At 27.9% G+C, this 20,096-nt stretch overlaps 1 protein-coding gene and 1 long non-coding RNA gene across 3 annotated transcripts; one reads left to right on the forward strand and one right to left on the reverse strand.

The window, feature by feature from the left end:
- Positions 1 to 1,036: 1,036 nt before the first annotated feature.
- LOC148936900 (uncharacterized) lies at positions 1,037 to 20,086 on the reverse strand. The gene is made up of 2 exons (XR_016138941.1): positions 19,970 to 20,086; positions 1,037 to 2,158 (listed from the first exon to the last, which is right to left on the reverse strand). It is a non-coding gene; the product is annotated as an uncharacterized LOC148936900 (long non-coding RNA).
- On the forward strand, positions 1,975 to 10,366 carry LOC105429615 (xibalbin-1). Of its 2 annotated transcripts, none has more exons than XM_089075718.1 (3): positions 1,975 to 2,116; positions 7,112 to 7,193; positions 7,942 to 10,366. In XM_089075718.1, the coding sequence occupies exons 1-3, from the start codon at positions 2,032 to 2,034 to the stop codon at positions 8,102 to 8,104; spliced, it is 330 nt and encodes a 109-aa protein (XP_088931844.1). In that variant the 5' UTR covers positions 1,975 to 2,031; the 3' UTR covers positions 8,105 to 10,366. The 2 variants fall into 2 exon arrangements, with proteins under 2 accessions (XP_088931844.1, XP_088931845.1); XM_089075719.1 differs by having other exon boundaries at positions 7,969 to 10,366.
- Positions 20,087 to 20,096: the final 10 nt, after the last annotated feature.

Here is a 20,096-nt window from a genome sequence, read left to right on the forward strand (position 1 = left end):
GTCGCAGCGATTCACGTCCGTTACAGCTGCAGTCGACGCTCAGAACTGCTTTGCGTGAATAAAGTAAATTGCGCATTCTGGTCGAACAATGCCGAATGTATAACATGACGGTCATGATGACGTTCTTGAAACGCCACCAGTGAGAAATCATTATTTTGTCACCTAACGGGGGCCGGAAAGTGAAATTACTTTACATACAAACAAATGATTTTGATGTATATATTTGTTCTCATGCGCGTTTCTTTTTTTATTAACCTATAAGAGAAATCATTATGATACAAATATTGAGGCATGCATTACATTAATTATAAATTATTAAAGATTCGAAGATTTCTTCATAAACTAAGTTGCAGAAAAAGATAAATGAATAACATGAACTTATTCTTTATCTAAATTATAGTTTTATATGTTTATTGTAATTTAAGTAAAGTGCAATATATTTCGAATTTTAGCTTTCAAATTTTTATTAATTATAAAAATAAGATAAAGTTTCTTCTTGTTAAAAATATCTAATGTTTTTTTTAAAATATTTTTATTGAATAAAACATGGAGAGAAGCAGCGATATATGGTTCTTTCTTTACTGTATACAGAATCCTCAGAATCCAGTCTTAAATAGTTTAATAAGATTCAAATTTTCAAATATATTTAATCTGAATTGCGAATGTTTGCTGATTTCCACTATTATCTCCGTCGGAAACTCAAGCAAACTAGAAGGGTTATGTCTGGTAAACAAATTTTTATTAAATCCGTATTCAACAACAATCCTATAATGAACAAATTACAGCGATTTGCCAAATTGCTTATCAAGGACGAGAAGATTGAACTAATTATCCTTTCGTTATATGGATAGACACGTCTATGATTTCTATCACTAAAATTCAAAGCGATTATCTCAACCTGAATAGTTTCTAAGCAGCCATAAAGTCTATGTGTTTCTAAATTTCAACTAATATTAATAAATAGTTTATTAAAAAAACTTATTATTTAATTTTATATCATTTATAGTAAACAAATGTTTTTTTTTCTTTTAAAATATTATGCTGCTAAATAGTTCAATCAATGGCCAGTTTACATAACGACATAACCACATAACGTAGTTTTTAACTATTTTCATAAAAATCATTTCATACAGAGAAGATAGAAATGTGAGAATAGAGAATAAAAATTTTAAATAGAGCGAGCATTTTCCCTTTTCATCCTTTCTATATAAAAAAAGTAGAAAAAATATGATATGAATCGAACTCGTGTTTATATTAACGAATACTAAAGTATAATATACAGTATAATATAAATATAAATTATAAACCAAAATGAAATATTTAACAATAATATAATATAAGTATATCGCGTTCCTTTATTTCTATTTTGGTATTCGGTTACAAATTACTCACTTTGTGTTAGTTTATCACAAGTTATGGCTCAAGATGTATATTCTGTTTTTAATTATGACATCTCTAAAATTTAGATTCTCGTCTAACTATTAAAGGCAAATAGTTGAATCGTTTTAAAACTTGCGAAATTAGAAAAGAAGAAGAAAGATACAAAGAAGAATAAGAAAGAGGCTGAAGAAGAAGAGAAGAAGAGAAGAAGAGAACAATCTAGATACTTTGCTTCCCAACCAGTTGCTCCTCTCCGAGAGTACGAGTTTTTGTCGAAAAATACGAGCAGACGGCAGTCGAAAACGATCTTATCCCTCTGTCCGTTGTTGAAGGGGATGTTCCTGTAACGCGTGATCAAATGGCGCATACCGGAGCGCGCATGGAAAACTTCGCGTCTGATCCAGCAGCTCAAGCTTTTGCTTCTACATATTCTCGTGGGGGCGCATCGCCACGCCTCCCGCGTCTATATAAGCGCCACGATCGTGGTGGAACCCTCACTCGCACTCCAGTACTCGGTGGTGAGCCGAGGGTGAGATTCCTTTCCGGAACGGAGGACAAGCGGGAGGTGCGGAACGGACATTTGCGTTATATCTCTACCGGACTTTCGTGAACGCGAGTCGAATTGTAAGCTGACCGGGCATATCCTGAGGCATGAGGTCTTGGTTGCTATGGTTGTCTCTTTTGTTGGTCGTTTTGGCCAACATGAGCTTCGCCATTCCCTACTTCGACGATGGTGGTGAGTTACAGTTTGATCCTTTTTTGTGTGTTGAGTCGCAATCTGCAAGTTTATTATAATAAATCTGCTTCAAATGCAACTCAGAAACATTAAGAACTCGAGAGATGTCTAGAGAAGAGAAAGAGATGTTCAGAGAAAGAGATGTTGCAAAAATTTAAGACTTATCTTTTAAATGTCTTTACATGTCTTTATGATATTTTTGAACATTTGCGTTTATCTGGATCATCATACAGCCTATAGATCCGAAATTATATTTAATTTTTGTGCGCAACAGCGACAAAAATGATGTTTATTATCTATTATTTATAATGTAAACAACCAAATGTATTTTACATTTTAATGCAAATACCGAATTACTAGATATAAAAAAAGATATATAAAAAAGTACAAAAGAGTAGTATGTATATACATTGCAATTTATAAATTCACTTTTTACAGTGGTTAATGGTTAATACATTTGGTTAATACATTTTTCTTCAGAAAATGCAATTAATATACTTGCGTCGCGTGCTTATATAAAGAAAATGAAAAAAATAAAATAAAAATTTTGAAAATGTCAACCAACTTAATTAATTTTTCGTTACTGACTTTGATATAACTAGCTGATAGAAAGCTTTTAATGGAATACCTTCTCAATTATAAAAAGATTTATCTCTTTATTTTTATATTTGTATATTTGTATTTTTTTTAGCCTTCACGAGACGTGAACAGAAATCTGTTTTTTTAAACAAAACAAATGTTTTTGAAGATAGAAATGCTCTCTTATTTTTTTTTAATATTGTTTAGTATGTACGCGCAATAAAATGATGCTTTGTAATTGTCAAAAATAAATATACATTGGAACTAAATAAATTTTTACAATACACTATATTTTTGAAAAAAAGATTTAAATAATTTTTTTATATATTATATACTTTTTTGCACAACTTATATACATATATGTTATGTAAAAAGTAGATAATAATTTATGTTTTATTACGTATCACGTTCTTTAAAACAGGATAAAACTATATAGCTTTCCAAGCTATATTTACATGTCAATTATTCTTAAATAAAAGTTTTGACACATTAAAATATAGTTATGAATATTGTGTATTTTATATGTTCATGAATCAAGTTTCCTAGTTAAAATTTATCACCCAGCATAGAAAGTTTTATTAAAACAGATATCTGTTTTGCTAGAACTGAAATCGCTGGAAAATCTTGTTGAATAGAATTCTGATTGGGTTTACCTTGTTTAGATCTCTTCTTTAGGATTAAGTCTCTTTTAAATTATATAGCAGAGAATTATCGATAGTTATTTGAAAATACAAATAAACTTCTTAAAAGTTGTTTCAACATCGAGAACTTTTTGATTGGTATTCTAATTTATTTAACGTTCCGGAATTAATCGAAAAGACTTTGCGAGTATTAAAACTTGCAAACTGTAATAGCGCACTTTGTTCATCAGCGTTACAATATTCCAAAACTCGTTGCAACTTCGTGTAATTCACCGAAGCATAATGGCTTTTTTTCATCGTTTGTTAGGAGTCTTGCGTTTATTATACTACAAAGTTGCTACAGATAACATTACAAATTAGATATCATGTACGTAATAAATCCTTTAAATAAGTGTGCAAAAAATTAAAAAATCAAAATTAAATCAAAAGTATAAAAATATCTTAAGGCAAAAAGTAAACAATAGAAACGGATATATTTTTATAAAAGAGCTCGATGATGATTTATAAAAAAACGGATTGAATTCACCGAGTCAACCAAGTCGCAGACAGTACAAGTGATGCATGTTTATGTATAATCAGACGCATACGCCATATAGACACAGATGACGCCTCTAAATGACGCCTCTGCGTTAAAATTGTCAAGTTTAACTTAGACTTGATATCACATTTATAAAAATAACATTTACATGCAGATATTTGATATTTCTAATGAGACATATTTGTATAATTAAAATTATATTTGTAATTAAATATTACGTAATTAAAGTTTCTGCATACTGCATTGACATTTTCCATAGAATTTTATATAGAATTTTTGTTAGAATTAAAATTAGGGAGAAATAAAACAAGTAAATTTACTTTTGAGTTTACTTTTATTCATTAAAGAATTTATTTTATACGTTAGATTTTAAGAAAAGAATTAATTTGCTTCATATGCATGATTATTAGTATGGATGATTATGGATGATCTATTATAGAGAATTATCTTTAAAAAGTTTAATTAATTAGTATTTTGAAAAAGATTTATTTATTTAAGATGAATATGAATTTATATTCATTATTTTGATATTCTAGTTTTTGTTCTCTCTAAGTTAAGGATATCTATGAATATGTCATTATGTTTATTACGATAATTGCTAACAAGATGAATCGTTTGAAATACAGAAAAGTCTTGATAACTATGTAACTGTGCAACTGTGTAACAACTGTCAGTGTTAATGAAATTGTAATCAGTTTCTGATAGGAACATCGGTTACAGTGATTCAATCACGTCCATGTTTGATTGATTATCGGGGCTTCCTTTCGAAGATGTTGCAATCATCGGTTTCTCGATATTTCGTGATCGTCATCTTATGCCTTTATTCCTTTATTTGTTATATCAATTACATTCTATTTTTTTTATTTATATATTTTGTAACGTACTATTCTGTAATATTAACTTGTCATACATTGCGATATTACTTCAAATCTTGGATTTTGTGAAAACAAATGACATATAAAATATTATATATTAAATCAATGTGGATATAATATGGATTATCGCATTTTATAAACATGAAATATACGTTCTCCTATTGGACAAAGATACGATCTTACTTTAGAAACGAGAGTAAAGTAGAATTTACTCTACCGTCATATTTGCTATATATTATCTCGTAAATTCATGCACTCTAAAAACAATTGTTCTTTGATAGTAAATAGTCAAACATGCAAGGAAGATATTTCAGAATAATATAATTAATTTGCGTGCATATGTAGAGTACGTACATACATACATACATATTTGTATATAAATTCTGCGGTGCAATAACATAATATAAAATAATATGAGTGATAACAAAGACATTATAAATATTTCTTTCACAATTTAATTTTATATATATATATCTATAAGTTTATTACACACACACACACACACACACACACACACACACACACACACACACACACACACACACACACACACACACACACACACACACACACACACACACAATTTAAATATTTTTGCAATGATCCTAAAATTAAAATTAAAAATTAAAACTTTTGATTCATTAAGACTGAAATAGATTAATTGCAGATTATTATGCGAATTGCTTTTTATTTGTGCAAGGCATTTGAGTTAACAATTTAATATTAATATGTTGTTAATTCAAATATTAATAATTTAGTAGTAATTTTAGAAATTAGTTGCTATTATAAAAATAATTTTCTGATACTCACACAAGTATTTTCTTTTTCTTTCTCGTTTTCTTTCCTTCTCTTTTTGTCTTATTAAATTGCTAAAGAAATAACTTTTTTGTCAACTTTGTGCTAACTTTTGTTGCCATGAGTATGAATAATTTCGCAATTTCTTGGAAATACTAGTCTTATTAAAACATTGGCATTCCTAAAACATAAAGACGGTGGAAATAAAACGATTAAAAAAGGGAAGAAAACTCATAGAAGAAAAGTGTTTCTTAGATTACTATTCTAATCTTAGAGGGTGCCACAATAGAAAACGCTATAAAGACAAATTAATGATAATGATGATCATAAAACAAAAATAAATAAATAAATATATATATATGTGTGTGTGTGTGTGTGTGTGTGTGTGTGTGTGTGTGTGTGTGTGTGTGTGTAAAATTATATATGTATAATTTTTAATTTATTTTTATTAAATAAAATTTGTAATGATTAAACGATATTGTATTTTATTAATTTAATATACAAACTTCCGAAATTACATAAATTTTATAGAAAAGAAAACTACGGTTTATTCTATCTGCTTCAACATGTCTTTTTACTTTCTTATCTCTTTACGTCGCAGGAACGATTTCTTTGTAGAGTTTTAGAAACGTAATGAGATTTATCTCGTATCTTAATGGATCACTATAATTTTCTTTTAGGCAACGTTGCACTATAACAGAAACAAAGAAAAATGTGATAATGAAAACGAAACGACAAAAATTTTAAATGTAACTTCCTTTATTTGTATTGTGCATGCAAATTAGCTTAAATTTTTAAAAATTTTCATGAATTTTATTAAAAATTATTTTATTAAAAATATGTAAGCAATATATAAAATATTAAAAAAGATTGTATTTTTTTTCAATTACGTAATTTTCTATATATTACTTATGGAAACGCGAATATTTTTTAAATTTGTGAATAAATTTATATTGATTTTTTGTTGAATGTAAAATAGCCTGTACAATTATACAACTCTGAATAATGTTTTTTTAGTTATATTTTAATTCATGAAATATGTTCACAAGTTTCATACAAGTAATTTTGTTATATTTTTAACTAGAGAATATTTCGTTTCATAAAGCAAATTTCTTTTTATCATATGACGAAAATATTTGTTCCAGTGATCGCGTAAAAATGTATAATTTGTGATCGGATAAAAAATATATAATTTGAAGATCAAGTTTGTTTTCATTATTGTTATTTTGTCTTGTAAAATGTATATAGAACGCTCTTCTATTTTTGTTTTCTCATTTCTTTGATGAAATGTGTCTTTAAATCCTCAGATTATGGATTATAAGTTCATATGAATATCCTTGATTTAAGCTCATATGAATATCGATATACATGTTATACGCTGTTTTCTGTTCGCAAAGGATATGCTTATTCTTCGATAATCCAGAGAATATATATTTATATATGATTCTTGCGCATAAATTGAAAAAAAAAAATTTCTAATTTCTTAATATATAACGCTTAATAAAGTAATCGGATTAATTTATATTATAGGCTATATTAAAGCAAATCATTCATTTCATATTTGCAGAAGACATAGGCGATCTTCAAGGTGGCGATTCTTCGGATTATACAGACAACGCTTTAGAGAATCTGATGCGAGCAACCCAAAAGTGAGTGGATTATTTTACTTGTCAATTCCAGTTTCATTTTCCAACAATCCTCTTCAACGAGAAGTCTTTCTCATAGAATATATCTTTTCCTGCTTCCCATAATTCCATTCTTTCTGACTGACTGATTGCGAAAATTGTATGCATGTCAATTTAGAAAATTAGTAATATTTTGTTTATGGTAATAATTATTAAAATTTATTATTGAAAGAAAAAGGAGGAATCTTATCTAGTTAAAATTACATACATATATATATATATATATATATATATATGTGTGTAATTTTAACTAGATTTATATATATATATATATATATATATATATATACATATTTTTGTAATTTTAAGATAAGATATTCCCATTTTTCTTTTGAATAAATTTTAATAATTATTAAAAATATATATATATATATATATATATATATATATAGAGAGAGAGAGAGAGAGAGAGACTCAACGATTATTTTTATATTCTCAATTTTGACAAAATTTGTAGAGATTTAAAAAAATATTCAAGAAATAAAAGTTTTATAAAAAAGTCCGATTTTTGCGGTTTATAGAAACTTTTTTTTTTAGCATCTATAGTGTATTTAGCATGTAGTTTATGTATCTAGCATGTGATCCGTTTCGTTACTTGTGTATGTGCGTGAGACATAATGAATCTACATTGCTATCTTCTAGTCCCTTCCCCTCTCTTCGATGTTTCAATGTCACGAAAAAGCATTCTTTCGATTCCCCTAATCTCGAGTAGACGTACCTCGTTCATAAACTTGTTTAGACGAGCGTGCATAAGGCGCAGCGGCAACTGTGACCATCGGCCGAAGGACTGCTGCTACAGCTCTAGCTGCCGCTGCAATCTCTGGGGTTCCAATTGCCAGTGTCAACGGATGGGTCTCTTTCAGAAATGGGGCTAAATATTATCCTTCCTTCCTTTCTTCCACCCCTTCCCCCTCCCAAATCTTCCTATATCATCTTGTTTCCTATGTTTACTTTTTTTCTTTTTTTATTCTCTCTAGAAGATTATCCTGATGATGGTATCTCCCTCGAGCACATTTGGACGTTCCTCTCGTAAAATTTAGTCTCGGTATATCTATCCCGTGGGAACGATCTTAAACGTCTTGTGATTTCGATTAAATTTCGCATTCTCGATTAAAATAAAGACCTCGATAATATGCTTTGATACTTTTTCTTTCATGTACTTTATAAATCATTTTGATAAAGGGAAACACGAGAGATTCTTTAAGCTTAATTATATCATGATTGACAATACGTTGTAAAATGTTCGTTAATTATTTACACAAGTTTTTTTATAATATATTGGATAGTGTCACAATATGGTTTTTGACAACTTCTCTTGCGATGCTCGAAATTAGCTGCGTTGAATAATCAATGTACTTGTGTAATGATTTCTCATCTCTTTTTAAATGTATCTCTGATTACAATGTGTATGTGTGTGCGTGTATATATATATGTATATATACACACAATACTATATATATATATATATATATATATATATATATATAAATAATGCGAAAAATATAATTAATTCACAATGGCTAACTTTAGTTAGCAATTGATCTTTATTAAAATCTTTTTCGAAAAATTACATTTGCACATATGTGTGAACACACATACATATGTATATATGCATAATGCGTGTAGACATAATTTTTGTATAGAAATTATTATATTTAGTATAATATTATTTTTCATCCAGTGTTATTTTTATTTTAAATATACTTTACTTTTTTATATTTTCTCGATATTCTTTTCCCTAAATCCTTCTTTGGGTTTTCCTCTTCCATTTCATCTTCATCAACGGTCGTTGTCAATTGAAGCCGGAAATGCACTTTGTGAACGAATGCACACTGCATTCAAAGGACCTTGACTTGTACTGATCGATCATTCCTTTAGCTCGCTCTCATCGGATTTTTCAAATAAAACGTGCGAAGAATAACAATATATTTTAATTATTGTTTCGAGTTTACCATTTTGTTTTGCTGCTAGCAAAACAAATTTTAAATAGTGCTCAATAATATCTTGCAAAATATCTGCGAAATATATGTATTAGTTGTTTACTTTAAAAACATGAATTTCTAAAACATGAATTTCTTTGTCTAACATTCTCGAGTAAATTTTGATCCTACTTGAAATATATGTGAATGCAATAAAATGGAAAATTGCGTTTATTTTGTGACAAATTTTTGTGTTTATTTTCTTGTAAATTTTTCATTTACCCTCTAAACTTAAATTTAAAGTTTTATAAAATGTTTAAATTTAATAACATAAATATAAAGTTTTAAAAAAAGATTATACATGGGAGTTAATACATTTGTATTGACGAATGTTTCAAATATAATTAATTTTAATTCTCGCGCATGGCATTATTTCTTTCGACGATTTTTTAGAACCATCAGAAATCTGCAGAAGATTTATAGTTTAATCATCTTCTTAACAATAAAAATATCTCAATAATATATCAGTTGTGAGAAATATGATGAGTTAAACTCGATTTTCATGGATTTCGCAATTCTTCTGGACTAGGGCTAGATATTGGAAAATGCAAAAAAGTACATGATTACGAAATTATGAGAATTACTACCATCTGATTGGAGATATTTTTCCGGCCACTTTCGCCAATCAGATCGTTGGTTTTTCTTATCTTAGATGCTTTGTCGAGAATAATTGCGAATAATTGATAGAATTAAAGTTGGCTAACGACAGATTTCTTCGAATCAAGTACGGATGTGATGGTTAAGAGAATGGGAAATTATTGTATACTCATAAGCAGAGATTGATAATAAATATATATATATATATATATATATATATAATAAATATATATATATATATATATATTTATATTGTGTGTGTGTGTGTGTGTGTGTGTGTGTGTGTATGTGTGTGTCTAAAATGATAGCAGTTTACTTAAAAATATATCTTGATGATATGTGTAGGTACAGATGATAATTTACATTTTCTCCGTATCATATCTTAAACTTTAAACATATTACCTACATACGCCTACATGCATATGGATTATAAAGAAAATACTACAATAATAGATGTTTATGCATTGTATCTGAAGGTGGATGTACACGTACCGATATATCATGGAAATATAATATATATTATATATGTACAAGCGAAGTAAAGCGAAGTTCTCTTTTATTGTGTGACCCAGTATCGTTGTTATTTATTTTTATTTCAAAGTTCGTGATTTGCGCAATATTTCACTCTCAGGTTGGTAAGTATAAAAAGTAACGCTTCTCTTGATCTAACAATAAGTGCAAACGCAAAATAATTTAAATAACACTAAATAACACTAGAAATTATAATATTTCAAAGCATTGAAGCTTTAAAAACCAACTATAACTGGTTTATATTTGATTATTAATAAATTATAAATTTATTTAAAAACCTAATTTTTAAGATTAGAAAATAATATAAATAGAAAAACATGATTTTTTTCCTGCATGATTGCACCTGCTAAAGCAATTGAAAACCTTCAAAGTCGTGATGACCTCTTCCTTGCCAAGCCGACAAGGCAACGTCATGTTAGACCAGCAGGGTCAAGTAACTGGATCGCGACGTACATTTAACTTATAACACAATCTTCTTACGGTAAAGAATTATCCTGCAAATTATATGCGTGTAGATTTTATTAATTTTTAGTTATGATTTATATATATCTAAGTGAAAAATAATATATTTACACATTAAAATTATCCGCCATTAATTACAGATGTAACTGTAATGTAAATATAATTCTAATTATTAAGGAAAAATAATTCTACTCTTTAATTTTATTTTCTTTTCTCTTTACAAAGCAAGTCTTCTTCGATAATATGCATAATTATTCTTGAAAATCTAAACAAGTTTCTCCAGAGATTTTGATTTAATAATGTCAGTTTCTTTCATAAATTTTGAAGTATTAATGTCATTCAAGGTTTTAGAATAGATTAAGAAATAAAATTTGCATAAAATTAAATAAAGCTTTTGTTAAGGCGTCTCTAAAATTGGATGAAATCTCTGTATATTCTATTAGCGGCTTATAAACAATAAAATTTAGTTTAAAGTTATTGATATGTATTATATTGAAATAAATAAAATTGTTATCTCCTTTCATTGCTGGTACTATTTGTACTGTCAAGAAGATGAACGACAGTTGTGTATTAATTAATGTGTAATGGAAATCTTCTGATTTATTTACTTTATAAATTGATTGATTAATTTACTTTATAAATTTATTTACTTTATAAATTGATAATTAAAAATTAATAGTTAATATAATAACTTTAATATGAATCATTTAATAAATAATGTTGAATAAGTTAAGACTGTAATGTAAAAAAGTATACGAAACATTAATCTTCGTGTGATGTATTTCGAATTAGTAGATTTAGTGATATATTTCTTGTTATTGCTTTATTCTTTTTATTTCCACATTTGATATTGAAACATTTGAAATATATTCAAAATGAATAAATAAAGAACAGGAGGCAACATTCGATTCATAGGTTTTTCTAATTGAAGTACATATTTCCAAGACCCTATCGATCTTGATCTCGATCTCACGCGAAAGGAAGAGGAGAGAAGGTTAAACGAGTTAACCCTGCGCAACCTCGATGACCTACGTCCTCAGTCTGAGTCGACTCTATGTTGTAAATAATCTTTTAGTAATAATGCAACGAGTGTGCTGGACATTCTTAAAGTATCTCACCATGTGTGCCACGTATCTTTTGATATATTATTTAATCATTTTGGAAAGATTGAAAATTTATGTTTTCTGCGAATAGACATTTAAGAACAAGTATAGCAAAATTAAATTGATAAGATCAACGACCTTTCAATATAAAATGATAATTTATGAATAGTAATGTAACATTTATGTACAGAAAAAATTTGTTTTCTCTTAAAGATCTAATGTTTAAATAACTGTGTATATAAAATTAAATATTATGTTCGTTTAATTTAATAAAATATTTTTTTTCACAATTTTGATAATTTGTTTCTAATAATATCAAGATTATTTCTAAAAGAACTTAAGATCTTACTTTAGAGAAGCGTATGTTCGTATTTTTGATTTAAATATTAATTTTATTATTAAATTAGCAAAATAAATTAATCCTGCCACAATTCGTCCATAATAGTAAAATGAAAATGCTAAATGAAAACACACGGTGAGAGTCTCCAACAAGAATCTAGATTATAAATAATTTCAGTAATAGACAGTAATGAACAGTAATGAAAGGTGATTCGTACGTGTGTCGGTGATGCAACAGCAACGTCGATGAATTCTTATAATTAATAGGCCAAGCTTTTTATTACGCACGCTTGCTCTATTCTATTAGATTCACCTAATTCAATTGTTTTTCTAGGACAACGAAATGCAATTTATATAAAGCATGAAAATATGTTTAATACTTTCATTCTTACTTCTAGAAAAAATAATTTTAAAAAACTTAAAAATTCAATTGGAAAAATAATTTAATTGAGAGAAACGATTCATTAAAATTATTATGTAGAATGTTTAAATTAATGATGATAATATTGCAAAATTATTTTATATTCTAACATTAATATCCTACATATTTATTTTGATAACAATAAAATTATTTTTTAGATTCATATCTCTAAATTTTTAGATTTTTCAGCAAAACTGTTTTTTTCTGTGTAAAAAATACGATGTAAAATGATTTAATATTCTAAGAGAAGTATTCACTATTTTAACTTCCAAAGAGATTTACTCTTTCGGATTTTCATCTTAATGTATTAATACATTAATTAATACATTAATTCGATTAATGTTCCTGAATAATTACTATACTCCGACGCATTTATTCACTCCAAAGTGTGCTGAGAAAATCAATTCCAAGATAAATGTCTTAGGTTAAAAAAGATCGGAGACCCCTGATTACAAAATACCGAGTGAAAGGAAAGGAAGACGGAATGGCTGGACTTCGAAAGGACGTAATCACTATGGGAGAGTTCGATGGCATGATCGGAGAAGGAACCAGAATCTGTAGATCACGTTCTGCACGAGATAGTTCAATGGACTTGAAATTCACATTTTTCATACAAGAAAAGCAAAAAAAGAAAGATGATCAAAGTGACTTACAGACTTACGTTATAACGTTTGATTAGGATGTTTTGAAACTTTCAATTTCATCAATTTATATTCGTTCTTTTTTAATTATTTGTTATAAATATAAATATAAATAAGGAAATAAACAAAATGTATATATATATATATATATATATATATATATATATATATATATAGAGAGAGAGAGAGAGAGAGAGAGAGAGAGAATTAAGATTACACAATTAATAATATCAATTAGATTATGTATAAAGATATTAACTTATTTAGATTGATTTATTCATTGACATTTATATGTTTGGAACAGCATTTATACGATTCGTTATGGGGTTATCTATTATTAGCTATTTAACATTTATATTAGTATCAAGTCATATTTGTTTCGATATCGTAACATCGATCATCTATCAATTATCTTTAAGCATTTCTATTCCTCTTGAGGGCAAGTGAATCGTTCTTTCTCCAACATGAGCTCTAATACTAACGATCGAGTGATCGTCAAGAATATTGATAGTTGCTCGTAAAATCGGAAAACAACCAAGTAAAATCGAAGTTTATGGATTCGAAAAGATAATTTAACTGCTATTTGCGATTCGTATTTGCTCAAATAAGATATCGACATCTTGATCTTTTTAACGAATTAAATACTTGAATGTTAGCGCATATTCGCGCATATTCGTATACTTTACAGACAAGATTAGACAGATAATAAAGTATTTCAAGCATATTTTCATTATTTAAATTAATAGAGAGACGTAAACATATAAATGAACTTTTTGTTGGATAACCATTGTTGGAAAACGATCATTTTTTAAACTATAAATTTAATTTATTTAAAAAAAATAAAAATTTTAAATGATTAATTTAACATTGAATTTGTTCATACATTTATTTATAAACGTGCTTACAATTTAATTTGCTCAATTATGTTACTCGCGTACGTTTTATTATATAATAATGTTTAATTACATAAAAATACATTATTTTCGTTAATCATTTTGTTAAATCATTTAAAGTATTTAGAAAAAAATAAACGTGTTTAGAGAAATCGCCGATAGTGACATAGATTTCTTAGAAAGACATTCTCTTATTTCTCAGAAATTAAAGATTACATTTTATTAATATTGCTAGAAATATGATTTACTTGGATTAAGGAAATAAAAATCCATATTTTTTATATTTGTAGCTTATTTTTTTATAAAATCAGATAAAAAAGAATTTTTTAAATACAAAAATAAAGTTCTTATTTCAATTCTTTTGTAAATTTATGTAATTTAAATAAAAGTGAATACATTATTGATAATATTAGATCATTTTACATGTTTATAACTTTCTAAAACTATTTTATTTATATTTTTTTTATTTTTTTTATAACGATTTTAAATATAAAATACAAATGTAAACCTATTTATCAGTAAGACAGATGTTGTAAGACACGATAACTTAACTTAATAACCTCTACGATTGTGCTGTTATTTGTGTCTTAGCAAAAAAAAAAGGAAATACAATAACAAAAAGAAAAAAGATATAATTTATAAATTTATTTCATTATTAATTTCTTTACTACAACTACATTTGAATTCTGGCAACATTTGTTACAACTATCAGTTTTGAAGCTTAATTTTTTAAATGCTCATTTTTTTTATTTCCATATGAAATAGTTAATTATTCTAAAGATTCGTATTCTATAAAATACGAAACAATATTATAGAAACTGCTATCATCGAGAAGACATTTTCTAATTTGTCTTTATTTTTTAAAAGTTTAAATACTTAGCTTTTTGTTTAAAAAATATAGTTCAAACAAAGTAGTATGACGATATCGATTTATCTTTATTATTTATGTTTTTTTCTGTTTCTTTTGGCCTATAATTTTCTATATTGCATTGAAATTGTTTTCTAATATCACAAATTTTTCAAAGTAAAGAAAAACATACGTTTAATATTGGAAAATAAATACAAGAAAAAGTTTTTGTTTTAACAAAGAAAAAATATTTTGTTTATTGTTTAGTGTTTGTTATTATTTTATGTTTTGTATTAAAAATCACGTATTTTTAACGTGTAATGACACATTAGTATGCTTCAGCTTTGTTTACTCAGCCGTGTTTATTCAATTTGCTAATATTTTTGAAGCATATTACGTGGCCTCCGATGATGTCTCAGTGCGACATTGCGTAAGTGGGATTATTATGTGAGCATGCGGTTTGTAACCTTGAGAACAGACTACAAGCGAACACATCGTACGTCTTTCTACCTACATTCTGACGTCATTTTTCCGCCATGTACAACCGTGAAGAACTCATGATCAGTGATAGCGGAGTACACGTTGTTTGTAATATGACAATAAAGTCTGTTTGAGTTATCTGTGATATTTCTTACGATAAAAAGACAGGTGTTTTTCCTAAACATCAACGTCAAGCTTATTTTTCAGAGCGCAATTTAATTTTTTTTTTTAATTAAAAAGATTGTAATTGTAACGCGATAATTCCGACAATGAGAATTATCAAATTGTAGGTAATGCTAATAGTTAATTTTAGATAATGGCAAGAAATATCAGCAAAATACATCAAATCATAAAAAATTAATTTTGTTATTGTTTGAAAATAAAATTTGTATAAATTACTGTTTCTTATAATTAATTATGAATTGAATGATTCACAATAACCAAAAATATAATTTTTAAATAATATATGAGCATACATGAGCATATCTCAGAATTGCTAATCATCAATTCCGATTATATTGGAAAATGTCTCGGACGTTATATGAACATATCGGTAAAATATATCATACAAATCGTAGGTAGCGAATGTAAATTACCACGGTATTTCCGAGAAATATGATAGAAAAGATGTATACATACATTATATATATATATACGCTTTGTGACAAAAATTGAGAAAATTTTATATCTCGCGCGTGCGAGTCAATTCCATTCGAGTCTGTTACATAATGCATAATATAATATAATATAATATGTATAATTTTTGATAAAAATATTGTTTCGCTTTTAATAATCAATTTATATAATCAATTTATTTTTTACAATTTTTAATAAAATTATTTTATTGTAATTTTAATCAGAGTTTGTTTATATTAACTTTATAATTTTGCATCAACTTTTTACTACCGTATTATAAATGTAGAAGATGTAGAAAAGAATAGAAATTTTCTATGTGATCACTACATTATATACATTATATGTTATTAATGCTCTTTTTATTAGTAATAACGGTTTTTCGTTTATATAAAAATTCGGATTTTGAGAGAAGCGACTTTAGTTAATCTTCTAATATCGATTATTGCAGCAGTGCTCTTTAATAGTCGATATATTGCTGCAGTTATTGCTTTAGCGACAAACAAACTAACTTTTTTCTTTGCTAAGTGCGCTGCATTCAAAAAAATGTTTCATTGGTCCAGCTAGAATTTTAAATATCACAGTTAAAATGTATTTATAATAATAACATTTAATAATAAATAATTTAACAACAAATTTAGGTCTCATAAAACCAAATCACATAGTCATTTTATAAGAGATGTGACTATTATCTGATTGCACTCCACAGAGAAATTTTCTTGTTAACTTCAACAAATTATTCCGATATAATTCCGTCTCTATATCTGTCATTTATATTGATTACATACAAATCTATTTTAATTAATTTTTATTTATCCATTTTAGCTAATTTTTCATATCCAGATAATTTTCATCATGATTACAAGACCATTTTTTTCAATTTTCAATGTGCTAGCATGACAAAACTTAAAATTAGTCCAGAAATAAAGACAAATATCCATATTTAATTTCCGTGTTTGGCAAAAACATTAAATAATTTCTCCTTTATGCATATGTAAACGCGAAGTGACGCGTGTCATCAAATAGTAGAGAGCGGAACAAATTTTTCCATTATCACGCGAATTATTGTAAGTACTAAGTGCAAATTATTGCAACAGCTAACAATAACGTATCTTTTTAACGATTTCACGTTTTACGTGTAATAAGAAGAATTAGATTATCGCGCAGTTAATTAGCGCGAAGCTTATATTCTTGTAACGTGAAACGAAGAATTATTTCGCGCGAGGATAATACTTTTCGTCATTAGCTCACAAGCTCGGGTAACGTTCGTTCAATGGTGATCGCTGAATAAAAAGCGGCACGTCGAATTTTACGATTCTCGACGTTTATTCCTACTTATCACAATGCGCGACATTGGACCGTTCACCTCGGTGGTTTTGCGCTTTTTCTGTTACCGCGCTGGTACTCTTCGTCCGAGCTGCCACGTTCTCAGGATTTATTGCGCCGCGGAATAAAGTATCCCGCTTAATGTGACTATAGGGCCGCGGAGTTTATTGCTCCGTGAGCACTGCGGAAACTATAATTTTAACGGAATATAATGTTATGGCTTGACATTCTACCACGTTTTCGATGACGTGATAAATAGAATGCTGCAGTTGCTAATTAAGTCGCGCGTATAGAAGCAAGCCGCGCTTGGAGACAGCCTCGAGAAGCCGCAAAGTGATTATTGGTTTAATTGTATCATGATACAGACGTGTATGTGTATATATATATATATGTTTATTGATTCCTTGATAAGTTGCATATGATATGATATTACGCTAACGCTGATTGTTGCTCAGTATGCTCTGCATACGTATACTATTAATTCGAATCGCTCCCATGGGAATTTCATTGACGTAGACTAGAATTTGGAGTAGACTAGAATGTAGACTAGTACGTAGACTAAAAACTTGGAGAATCATCTACCTACAATAGTGAACAGCCAATGGCTTCTCTCGTTAATAAAGACATGAAATAATAACATCGATTACGTTTCTACGTCCTGCTGCCACATCTAATGGGAATTATATTACTTTCGTCTGATTACTTTGATACTACCAGTTATTAAAGATTGTATATAACGTAAATGAGAAGTTAAATAACTTCTTATCTTGTTTGCAATGATATTACTAAATTAAATACTAATTTATGTCTGTAATATAAATTTTCATATATTTCGCTTCTGCTTCTTTTGTTTTTTAGACGCGTTAGATTGATTATATAGATAAAAAAATTAAATAAGTATTATTGTTACTATTGTTATTTTTCGCCATTTTTAGAACTGTAATAAATTGTATAAAGTCACGAAAACTGATACCCACTTTAAGTATGGTTTAATGTTGAACACTGCCAAGGTCTATCCACGTAATAGACTTAGAAGTGAAGTAGTAAAGTCGAGACTTTAAGAACTCGCAGCTCGAAATATGAGTAGGACGAAAGAAATCTAAGAGCAGAATAACTCGGCAGAAGCGGAAATAGGTTAAGCAGGTTTATGTCAGTCGTATCAGTGGTATATTTCATCATGCGCGATATGCATCAGATTTGCATATAGCACGTATTATCTCAAAAAAAGTCAAAAGAATTAGTAAATAAAAACAACTTTTCACAATTATAGAAATAATTTTTAATTAGGTTTAAAAATTTGATATACATGATATTGATGATGTGTATGCAATGAAGAATTTCTTGTATAGATAGAAAAAAAGAGAGATTTTTAATGTATTCAGGATTGGTATAAAAATAAATATAGAATTTTAAGAATGCACGTATCTGAAAGGAACTTGATGTTATTTTCCACGGGACATCAACGTTAGATATTTCTATTTTCTATTTTCACTGATTTCACGGCCAGGAAGTTGTCGGTGCCAGCTTATTGCATACCGTAAAACATAATTGCCCACTTAACTATTTTAATGGCATTCGACTTTCCGCGACGCGACGCAATGCGATGCGTCGGGGAGGACAAAGGCACTCGTTTCAGTGTTAATTAAACACAACGTAAAAGATATGTTAATGACAAAAATGCATCACGCTGTAAATGTGTTCGAGATATGATCCACGATACTATTTTATTCTTGAAAATATTATTTAGCAGGACGACGTCATCTTTGTCATTGCAAATAAAAACTAATGAAGATATAAGATTCAACTCTGAATAGTTTTTAAGAAATTTGATATATATTTAATTTATATAGGACAAAAAAATTGAATATTTCTGAATTAATGAAATTAGTATCTCTGTACTTATAGAAGGAATATGTATATATGTACACATATACATATAAAGAGACTTTATATCTGTTATATAATAAATTGATAAACAATGTTTCAGGAAACTGCAGTGTAATAAAACTGGTTTGTGGCACAAGATTAGGATTTTCTTTTAACGTAACATATGGTTTTATTGAATCACAAGTACTCAATAAACAAAAATAATTTATGAACAAGTGTGATAGAATGCAATTTTAATTAAAATGTGAATGCTTTATATATTATATTAATTGAAAAAAACGGACAATATTTTAGAATGTATCGATATATTATGATAATATACCAAGTATGCAAAAAAAAAAATATATATATATATATATATTTATATTTTATAGAAAAAAATGTGTGAATGGACGTCCGAAGAAGGGATGCTTGTTTTCAAATCGGAGGTCAATCGCGTAGTTCAAAGTTTGCATAAACACATTCAAACCTGCTTCATACAATCATCGAAATGAGACAAATGAATCCAAATCCAAAAATCGAAATGAATCCAACAAGTTTATCTTTTTTTTCTTTTAGCTTTAATCAATTGTATATCCTCATGTTTAAATGTCCATCTTACATTTCGTCCTCGGTTTGGTGCAGCAGGAGTAACGAGGCGCACGATTAGCAAGCGAGTGCAAGCGAATGCGAGCTGGTGCCACGAAGTCATGAGAGCAGAGGACACAACGACTGAGAGAGAGGGAGTA

Source organism: Pogonomyrmex barbatus, unplaced genomic scaffold (genome assembly GCF_055798465.1).
Source record: "Pogonomyrmex barbatus isolate J1 unplaced genomic scaffold, ASM5579846v1 scaffold19, whole genome shotgun sequence".
Lineage (NCBI taxonomy): Eukaryota > Metazoa > Arthropoda > Insecta > Hymenoptera > Formicidae > Pogonomyrmex > Pogonomyrmex barbatus.

Bases quoted from the DNA above. Each gene is read 5' to 3' on its own strand.
- LOC105429615 (XM_089075718.1), top strand. From the start codon at position 2,032: ATGAGGTCTTGGTTGCTATGGTTGTCTCTTTTGTTGGTCGTTTTGGCC. The intron at 2,117-7,111 runs GTGAGTTACAGT...TCATATTTGCAG, and splicing joins TCCCTACTTCGACGATGGTG to AAGACATAGGCGATCTTCAA. The intron at 7,194-7,941 runs GTGAGTGGATTA...AATCTCGAGTAG, and splicing joins CTGATGCGAGCAACCCAAAA to ACGTACCTCGTTCATAAACT.